The sequence below is a fragment of the Panthera pardus genome, unplaced genomic scaffold (genome assembly GCF_024362965.1).
Source record: "Panthera pardus isolate Hobbes unplaced genomic scaffold, ASM2436296v1 HiC_scaffold_7, whole genome shotgun sequence".
Lineage (NCBI taxonomy): Eukaryota > Metazoa > Chordata > Mammalia > Carnivora > Felidae > Panthera > Panthera pardus.
The window spans coordinates 81,470,590-81,481,121 of NW_026527002.1; the positions used below are offsets into that span (position 1 = coordinate 81,470,590).

Genomic DNA, 10,532 nt, shown 5'->3' on the forward strand with positions numbered 1-10,532 from the left:
CCGGCAAAGAAAAAGCCCTCTTCTGGCACCTGGTTGTGGGAGCAGCACCCGCAGGACAGGAAGCGACCCGGAAACGCCTGAAGAAGAAAACCGTTCGCCATCCGTTTTGATGATTTATAGAGTAACACCCGTTGTCCACCTGGCCTTTGGTCGGACCCTAGCCTAGATTCCCGAAGCAACAGTGCCCTGGGCCCCTTTCCAGCGTGAGCCCCTCACCCCACGCGACGGGGAGAACCCCTCTCCTTCCCGGGTCCCCCGGACGCTTCGCGGCTACCGTCTACCTCTGCTCAATACGCCGTTTGCACTTTTCTCCGGCTCGCGTTTGATTTCGGTCCTGCGTGAAGCCTAGAGCCCCCTCGGCCGGTCCTGCGGACCCTCCCCTGGGTCCTCGGGCAGCGCCCGCCGCCGTCAATGTGAAGCCCCCACTGCAAGCCGCTGGCGAGGGACACCGGGAGCAAGAGGGGGTCTCCGCAGCCGGGAGGAGGGCCGCGATCGCGAAGCCGCCCCGCCGCGGGCGCTCCCGGCCCCTCTCCGGGGAGCGGGCCCCCCGGGCCTCCCTCGGACGGCCCTCTGCCCGCGCGGCGCCGCCACCGCTCCCCACCCGCACGCGCCTCGTCGGCTCGTTCGTTCGCCCCGCGGCCGCCTCGGCCACCGTCTGGCCTCACCCGGGCCCGGCTGCAGGCGAGGGAGGCAGGGCTCGCAGGGGGTCGCGGCTCCGGGAGGCGGGCGGGGCGGGCGAGGTCCCCCGGACACCGCCGCGAGCGGAGCCCACGCGGGGAGCAGCCGGGGCGCGCAGTCCCCCCCGCGGCCTAGAGCGTCACCGAGAGCCGCCCGCGCCGCGGCCTCCCGGGCAGCCGAGCGCACAGTCCTCCCGCGGCCTAGAGCGTCACCGGAAGTGCCCGCGCCGCGGCGCTGGGGACGGCGGCGCTTCCGGCGGGCGGCGGGGCTGCAGGTGAGTGGCGGTGGGCGGCTACGGGCTGTGCCGGGGCGGGAACCTGGCGTCCGGGCGGGTGCGTGCGTGTCTGCCGGGCTCTCGCTTGGAAGGAGCTGCACGTGCGCCGTGGGGAGTGACAGCCCCAGGGCGTCTCCCCCGGACCGGCGTGACGGCCTCGGGAGCCCCCTGACCAGTGAGATGGCCTCAGGGGTCGCTTCATTACCAGCTGCTCACGCACTTGAACCTTCCCTTGTTTTTAGTCGAAATGGCGTCATGTCCAAGGTTTCTTCCCGAGCAAGTTGGAGACGAAATGTCCGTACAGGCAGGTCTCTGCCAGCACCCGTGATCTCACTGTTGGGGTGACTCCCCAGAAGCGAAGTCACAGTAGGACTGTAAGGCCTTTGTAAGTTGTCCAGCGGCACCCCCAGCGGGGCACTTACTCTCCAGCGTTAGTGGAGGACCGTGCCTGTCTCCCCCAACCTTCTCCTCGCCCCCAAGGTGCTGCCACATTAGAGTCAAAAGTGATATTTTAAATTATATTTCTTCAAAAAATTTTTTTAACGTTTATTCATTTTTAAGAGACAGAATTGGAGCAGGGGAGGGGCAGAGAGAGAGGGAGACACAGAATCCGAAGCAGGTTCCAAGCTCTGAGTTGTCAGCACAGAGCCCAGTCGCAGGGACTCGAACTCACAAACCGCAGGATCACGACTTGAGCCGAAGTCGGACGCCGAACCGACTGAGCCACCCAGGCGCCCCTAAATTACATTTCTCAATTACAAATGAGGTGGGACAAATGAGGGACTTATATTAAAAAATATAGTGGCCACTGGTCTGCTTTCTTTTTGTGGTTACTTGTTTGTGACTTTTACCAATTTTCACGTTTTCTCATTAATACGTAGTGGTCTTTATATATTAAGGATATGCATCTTTATGTTACAAACATACCCCCACCCAGTTGTTTTTTTTCATTTCTTTGTTTATCCTAAATTTCTTTGTGTAGTTAAATCTGTCAGACTTTAGTATCAAGCATAGCAAAGTCACTTCTCAATCCAAAAGTGCACCAGTCAAATAACGTTTGTAAGTTTATTTAGTTAGTAGAGCATGTGAGAGTGGGAAGGGCACAGAGAGAGAGAGAGAGAGAGAGAGAGAGAGAGAGAGAGAATCCCAAGCAGGCTCTGCGCGTTCAGCACAGAGCCTGATGTGGGGCTCGATTCCACGAACCATGAAATCATGGCCGGAGTTGAACTCCAGAGTCGGATGCCTAACCGCCTGAGTCACCCAGGCACCCCTCAAAATGACTTTTTATTTTGGGGGTTTCATATTTTTATATTCAAATCTTTACGATCATCAAGAAAAAAGTAATGCCCTAGACACGTCTCCAGACGTTTGATCGCTGACCGGAGGCCTTGTGGGCTTGTTCCTCGTGGAGCGAAGCCACCGCAGGCAGCGAGCGAGCAGGGGCTGCCACACCCAGCTGCGCTCTCCGTCTGCTGGGGACGGGACGGGGGAGCCAGCGTGGTCCAGACGGCATTCCCAGGGGGGATCCTCCGGGACACTAGTTCCTGGGGTGTCTCGACTTTGATTTCTAGTGGCAGAAACAGGCACAGTGGATGAGGTGGCTCCTTCAGGGTCTCCAGGAGCAGCTCTGACCTCTCTGAAGGCATTCTGGGCTCGTCCCCACTTTCCAGACGGGCATTTTCCTCCCCGTGTCTTCCTTCTTACTCAGGCAGGTGTACCCACTGCTGGCGTTCCCACAAGGCACAGCGAGGCGCGCCCCCAGGTCTGGTCTGCAGCACACCAATGAGACGGCCACCCTGATGGACACACACACAGGTGAGGGGTGGACAGGCAGGTGGGGCTGGCGGGGGGGACAGCTTAGGAATCGGGGCCCCCAGAGGCCACCTGCCCAGCGGCTAGGGATGTAGCTGGGATGGGGCAGCACCACCCCATCCCCTCTGCCCGGCCCGGTTCCCACCCCGCTGCCTGCTATCCTCGCCACTGCCTGCTGTATCCCTTTGCTCTCCTGGCCCAGCTCTGCACCCCCGTCTCTTTGTCTGTCCCCCCCCCCCCCCCACCTGGAGACTTCTGAGAATGAGACTCTTAATTCTGGCCCTGTTTCTCAGCGCCCCGGCTAGCTTGGGCCCAGACCAGGTGGCTGGAAGAGTATGATGAGTGAGAATCTGGCTAGCCTCCTACCCACTGCCCTCTCGGGCTCCGGGCTCCCTCTGTCCTGAAGACTTAAGGCCATGCTTGAGGGCTGTCGAAGCTGAGGACTCCTATCCAGTTTACTGCTGTTGCTGCGGTGTGGGACGAGTGGCGCTCGGGACAGCACCGTCTCCCCTCCGTGCAGACACACGCGCTGCCTCGGGCTCTGCCACCACATACGCTGTCTGCTGCGTCGGGGGGCGGGGCCTGGGTGGAGTGTGGCCACGGCTGCCAGAGCATTCTGCAGAACCCCACACACCTGCCTCTATTCTCCCTTGAGATCAAAGAACCCCAGTGTCCACGAACAAACACTCACCCCTTCTTTGGGCCCTGCCTTGATGCTGCCCTTCCAAGTCCCGGACATCCAGGCTGGGCCTCTCCCTCCCCCACCTGACCTTAACCCTGGCCAGATCCGGTCCACACAGGGCTCTTCACAGTCCCTCGCTTTGGGACGAAATGATTTTAGCAAATGCCAACGCGCACAGAGTGGCGGAAAAGAAACGGGTTACAGCAGAACACACATTTTAAGGGAATAAAGAGCACCGTGTGTTGCTTGCTGGCCCTGAGCGCAGGCCGTGAGATCTCTGGCCTGCGACTGGGATATGGGCGAGCGTGAGGCCAGTGCCGCCCGGATGGGCCTCGTGCAGGTCAAGCTGGGGACAGTTTTCCAGTTACAACCGTTCGGGAAGACTTCCTTCCGGCAAGGTCTGTCAGCTCTGGCATATAGACATTCTGAGACAGAAGACGCCTTCTGTAGGGGTGTTCATGCGTTCTAGGATACTCCCCAGCACCCCTGGCCTCTCCCCACAGGATGCCAGGATGACCCCCTCCCAGTTTTGACAACCAGAGATGTTTTCTGACAAAGCCAGATGTGCCCCGGGGGCAAAGCCGCCCCCGGCGAGAACAAGTGCTCTGTGTTCAGGGGTCCTCAGGGACCCCTGGGAGGTTGTCACTGGGAGGGCCCCCTGCACAGGGCTGCCCCAGGAGGCAAGCAGTTCACAGGACCGGAGGCCTGACCAAGTGGAACCGGAAAGGGTGTTCGTGCCCCCTCCCTCCAATTCTAATTCTGAATGACCCTTGCCTCTTAACCGGTGCCTATGAGACCCTTTCTTGAATTTCTAAGTCTGCCAAACCACAGGTCAGATGGGGCCTTCCCAGGGGCCTCCTGTTTCTTAGCCGTGTGCTTGGGCCTGGCCCCACCGCCCTTGCTCAGTTGGACAGCTCCCTCGTTAGGGAACCCATGGGGAATGGCTGTGGGTGCCCATGGGCCCTAACCTGCCTTGCCCCCGCCCCAGCTACGCAGGGGGCTTTATCACCTGTGCCCAGCTCTGGGGGCAGAGCGGAGAAGGGAAGTGCCCCAGTCCGGCAATACAGGCACAGCTTTCTTCGGAAAGCTGGTCTGCAGGCTGATGGGCTTGCCCTGGGGGCTGCCCTCCACTGGGCCACCTGCAGGGAAGCATCCTTGTCCCCCTTCCCAGGTACCCCCTCCAGGCCCTGCGAAGGCGGCAAGAACCGCCTCGCATTGTGACCTCCCAGTGTTCTGCGACCACGTCCCTAAAGGCATTTGTCTAAGTGGGCGCGTGGTCTGTGCCCGGGAGCCAGCAGGGCCTAGAGCTGGCAGCAGCCTCCCGCTGGGCAGCCGGGCCGAGGGGGAGCGGGAGCGGGTTTCCTCAGCCCAATGGCTCTGTCCCCCGTCGCTGTTGCTTACTCTTGGCAGTGATTTCTGAGTAAGCCTTCTGTTGCTTGTGCGGGCCAGAGGCCCTGTGGGTTGTGGGGAGTCTGGGGTTGTAGAAGTGAGCTGGGACCAGGACGTGGGCCACCAGGCGCTCTCAGCCCGCTCCTCCCGGTATCTCTACTTTGGTGATCTTCTGGCTTGCTGCCGGTTTAGTCTGCCTCCCAGGCCGTGCGGCAGAGCCCAGGCGTCTGTCCCCTGCCCTCCTGAGACTGTCGGTAGAGGCTCAGGCCACCCTGGAGTCACAGCGGAGGGTCCCGATCCGCCCTCTCGCGGCCTTGCCCACTCCTAGGAGCACGGCTGTTAAGGAGGGGGAGAGCTGGCAGGAACCGCGCCGGCAGCGCGCAGGTGTCTGCTCTGCGCTGTGACCGCGCCCCTCGCGTGCATGTGCGCTGTCCGAGAGCTTCCTTGGGCCTCAAGTCACACGTCTCTGACCCTCTTTTCCAGCGTCCCTGGCGCCGGCGGCCGGCGGCCGTGCCGCTTCAGTGGCGGAGCGGGGGGCTCCGAGCACAGTGCCAGCGCCGAAGCAGGAGGCTTCCGAAGAAGGGGGGTGCCGCGGGGAGAGCGGTCCGGGGCCGGCCCGGGGGCCTGCCCGGGCGCCGCGGCTTCCGGACGGTCGTGGGGACGAGGAGGCCGGAGGCTCCCCCGGGCCACCAGCCGTCTCCGAGAAACCCGGAGGGGGGGCCGGCCGGGACGGCAGCGGGGTCGCCGCCCCCGACGCAGGCTCCGCGGCGGGGGGGAGAGGCCCCCGGAAAGGGCGGCCTTACCAGTGCGGCGCGTGCGACCGCAGCTTCCAGTGCCACTCGGACGCGGCGAAGCACCGGAGCATTCACTCCGGGGCGAAGCCGTTCGCCTGCAGCGACTGCGGGAAGGCCTTCATCCACAGCTCGCACGTGGTCCGCCACCAGCGCACGCACCACGGCGAGCGGCCCTACGTGTGCGAGGAGTGCGGCCGCGCCTTCGGCCAGAGCTTCAACCTGGTGCGCCACCGGCGCACGCACACCGGGGAGAAGCCGTTCGGCTGCGCCGAGTGCGGCAAGGCCTTCGGCCAGAGGTCGGACGCCGCCAAGCACCGGAGGACGCACACGGGCGAGCGGCCGTACGCCTGCGGCGAGTGCGGGAAGGCCTTCGGCCACAGCTCCAACGTGGCCCGCCACCGGCGCACGCACCGCGGGGACAGCCCCTACGTGTGCAGGGAGTGCGGCCAGGCCTTCGGCCAGAGCTCCAACCTGCTGCAGCACCGGCGCGTGCACACGGGCGAGAGGCCCTTCCGCTGCCCCGAGTGCGGCCGCGCCTTCAGCCGCAGCTCCTTCCTCAGCGAGCACCGGCGCATCCACACCGGCGAGAAGCCGTACGCCTGCGGCGAGTGCGGCCGCGCCTTCAGGGCCCTGTCCGGCTTCTTCCGGCACCGGCGGGTGCACAGCGGCGAGAAGCCCTTCCGCTGCGGCGAGTGCGGCCGCGCCTTCCGCCTGAGCTCGCACCTGATCCAGCACCGGCGCGTGCACGGCGCCGAGTGAGCCCCGCCCCGCCGCGGCCCGGGGAGGGGGGAGGGGGGAGGGCGCCGCGCCCGGAGACCGCGGGCCGGGGGAGGCGGGGGCGGCCTCCGGGCTTTCCGTGCCGGGCCCGCGGCCACCCTGGCCCGCGCTCGGGAGAGGAAGGGAGCCTTAGGGGAGGCTGGTCTTCCCGGAGGGGACGCAGGCCTCCCCGAAGACGGGGCTCGGATGGGGACGGGGCGGGGGGGTCCACCGGAACTAATCCCGCGTCCACACGCCTCTTGCGGAGGTGTGATTCGCGTATGGTGAAACGCACGGATCTCGCGTGCGGGTTTTCAGAGACTGGACAAACCATCTGATCTGACCTTTAGAACCATCATTCCGTCCAGATCCTAGACTATTTCCGTCGCCCCCTTCAGGCGTACTCCCCCTCGGCGTCAGAGGCGAGCAGCGACCTCGTTTCTGTCACTATAGTTCTGCTTGGTCTAGAACTTGATGTAAATAGGATGATTTAATATCTACTTTTCTGTCTTCCTTCTTTCCCTCTACTCCAGGTTTTTGAGATCCGTCTGTCAGTGTTTTGGTTTGTTTTTGTTCTCGTTTAGTTCTTTTAAAAGGCAGGAGTCACTGTCGACTTTGTATCAAAGCTGTGTTTATGTCTGTGTGTCTCCACCCAAGTACAGCCCTTGGTACAGAACATGCCAGAGCAGAATAGACTCCGCGGAAGAGGGAAACGTGTAGGGGAGTGTGTGGAAGATGGCACACGGAGGAGAGCGGGGGCCGGCGGGAGGCGGTGAGAACACAAGTCTGCTTTCGGCGAGCGCAGCTTGGAGAGCTCTCTCTGCTCAGCCTCGGAAACACAGCGCAAGAAAAGGGAGTTTAAGATACCGGTACTTGCAACAGATGTTTCCCCAGCACACACCTGTCCGGGCTTTGTGCCACTGTGCTGGGAGAGACAGATTCGTGTGACACCTGCACGCGGGGACTTCGCAGGTTAGAGAGGTTACAGACCAGGGTAACAAGCCATGCGGTGCCCAACAAAAAGTCCAGGAACAGAAGTTCCTCCAGGGGACGAAGCACAGGACAGAGGTGCACACCCATGACGGGACAAGGTGAAGACGCCAGGAAGGGCTCCCAGGAGAGGTGACGCCTGAGCTGGTTCTTCAGGAGTTTTAATCAACAAATGGGCTAAATGTGTTCAAAGCAGGTCAGGGTGCACTAGGGGGTGTGAAGGGGTATGAGAAATGTGCTCACCCACAGGACCTCGCAATCTGCGGTCAGAAAAGGCAGGAAGGAAAATTTAAGTGAATTCACTGCTCTTGACTTAACCTTTCGTATCACACTGTGACAGCGTCGTGGATATATGTGTCACCTGCCAGGTAAGAATGGTGAGATGTCTTTGTCACATGTCCTAGAACTCTGCCGTAATGAATTGAGTGAGGTCCTGTTGTTGAGAGTTTATCGTGGAAGATAAATCTGAGCAGTCACCTGGCCATGAGTCCTGGGGTCCAGCTTCATGATCCAAATCTATGCTGGTCAGGCTGTGGTTTGGTGCCCCCTCGTGGTAATTGTCTGCTCTACTTTGACTACTGATGGTGAATCATTTGGGGTCCTGTTACTGGCTGGGACCTCAAAAATCGCACAAGTCTAGGGCTCTTGAGGGCACCTATTGAATTCTTTTACTTTGAGAGAGAGAGTGTGCACGTGCCAGTTGGGGAGGGGCAGAGAGAGGGGGAGAGAGAGAGAGAATCCCAAGCATGCTCTGTGCTGTCAGCGCAGAGCCCGATAGGGGGCTCAATCTCATGAACTGTGGGATCGTGACCTGAGCTGAAATTGAGTTGGTCGCTTAGCCAACTGAGCCACCCAGGCGCCCCTCCACCTATTTCTTTTAAGATGTGAGTTTTAGGGGCTCCTGGGTGGCTCAGTCGGTTGAGCGTCTGACTTTGGCTCCGGTCATGATCTCCTGGTTTGTGAGTTTGAGCCCCATGTTGGGCTCTGTGCTGACAGCTCAGAGCCTCGGGCCTGCTTCGGATTCTGTGTCTCCCTCTTTCTCTGCCCCTCCCGCACTCATGCTCTGTCTGTCTCTGTCTCTCTCTCTCTCAGTAATATAATAAATAAATGTTAAAAAATTAAAAAAAAAAAAAAAAGATTTGAGCTTTGGCCCAAGGGTGTGCAGCCTGTAGGGGCAGAATTGCCCTCAGAGTGTATTCAGTGGCACCACAGCTATTGAGCTGCTGGCTCTTGGGCCAGTGAGGTGGGAAACCAAACGTGGGACTCCCATGCTGAGCCAAGATCCTCAGATAGGCTGAAGGGTCCCAGGTTCATGGTGCCTCTCAGATACCAGTGGAGGAAAGCTTCCCCTACTTAGATCTGTGGCGTTCCTGTTTATAAAGTCAGGCGGTGAGCTTACAGAGATCACCAGGCACACAGAAAGCTCTCACTGAATGAGGGTCAAAGAGAACAGCAAACGGTGCACATCAACCTCAGAATTCAGATAATGAAATTACCAGATAATGCAGGCAAGGGAGTAGTTCTGTATGAAGCGTGTACAGGAATGAGAAAGCAATAAAAGGCTATCAGGTATGAGCAGGCACAGTTTTTAAAAGACAACTTTTAGAAATTAAAAGTATAATTGTTGATAGAATCCACTGGGTAGGTTAAATAGCAAATTAGACACTGCTGAAGAAGGCATTAGTGTAGTGGAAGATACATCCAAGGAAATCCAGAATACCACACACACAAGGGGATGGAAAACATAAAGGAAATGTTAAAGGATTTGTAAAGCAGAATAAGAAGGTCTGGCATGGACCTGACAGGAGCCCCAGGAGGAGAGAGTGAAGGAGAGGACACCCAGTGAGGGCCTGCAGTGACAAGCCTCACGATTAGGCAAATTCCAACTTCATCAGCGGCTGGCTGCCACAGCCCACCCGGTCCCTCTGCTCCAGCCAAGCTCAAGCTCTCATATTGTACAAGGTTAAGGATGGAGGTGAAGGTAGGTCAGGCAGGGAGACGTCATCCAACCCCACCAGGGGAAGATGAGTGTTTGCACTCCCAATTTTAACCAGTCCAGTCTCCCCATAATTGGGCCAACAAAATAATCAACGATAGGAAAAGGACACTGAAATCATTACCAACAGCCTGGAAGTTCCAGCCACCCTCAAGACCCAAAACCATCACCTTCGATAGTTAAGTCATAAACGGCAACTGCAAACAAGTAGTGCCAATCCACAGCTGAGAGCCTGGAAGGGGCTGGCATGTATGAAGGCTCGCTCCATTCTTCACGAGGACGAGATTCTGCGCTTCACAGGACTGAACTGTTTCGGAACCCCATTTACGGTATTCCTACAAGCTTTTCTTTATTTAATGAAAACCATAAATTCCCAGGTCTGGGAAGCATGATGGAGGAAGCAGCATAAATAAAGAGAAATCCACACCTAAACACAACACAGTGAAAGCACAGACCAGCAAGAAGAGATCTTTATGTCCGAGAGACTCAATCACCCACAAAGCAGCCATGGTCACACCATCGGTCGAGTTCTCAAAGCAACAGAGGCAGCAGTCGGTTGGTGCCTTCGACGTGCTGGGAGGAGACCCCTAGAACTGCATGCCCGGCAAAATTATTGTTCATAAAGAAGGTGAACATGGACATTTACAGACACATAAAATATAAGACCGTTTATCACTGGAGCTTTGACTGAAACAGCCTCTCCAGTTTACACTGCAAAACGAAGGCAAATGCTGGAATAATGGTCTTCGACACGAGGTGGAGCGGTGAGCAAACAAAATGACTGATAGGAACTAGGTCCAAGCACCACATGTATCGAAGAGGGACGTCGACTGAAACACTGAACAACAAAGCACGCCTGCTAGAAGGGGGTGTAAATGCTCTGAGATCCTCCTACAGTTGGGAAGGGGTGTAAGACTCTAATATTTGATAAATATGTGTAATATAGGGGTTCCTGGGGGCTCAGTCAGTTAAGTGTCCAACTCTTGGTTTCGGCTCAGGCCACGAACTCATGGTTCATGAGTTCGAGCCCTGCGTCAGGCTCTGTGCTGACCGTGCAGAGCCTGCTTGGGATTCTCTCCCCCTCTCTCTGACTCTTCCCCATTTGTGCTATCTCTGTTTCTCTCAAAATAAATAAACTTTAAAAATAAATAAATAGAAGCA

The 10,532-nt window shown here is 58.5% G+C and overlaps 1 protein-coding gene across 1 annotated transcript; it reads left to right on the forward strand.

Moving 5' to 3' along the window:
* The first annotated feature begins 326 nt into the window (after nt 1–326).
* ZNF696 (zinc finger protein 696) lies at nt 327–10,532 on the forward strand. The gene is made up of 3 exons (XM_019435180.2): nt 327–952; nt 2,661–2,767; nt 5,319–10,532. Exons 2-3 carry the CDS (start codon nt 2,752–2,754, stop codon nt 6,386–6,388), a joined length of 1,086 nt encoding a protein of 361 aa, XP_019290725.2. The 5' UTR covers nt 327–952; nt 2,661–2,751; the 3' UTR covers nt 6,389–10,532.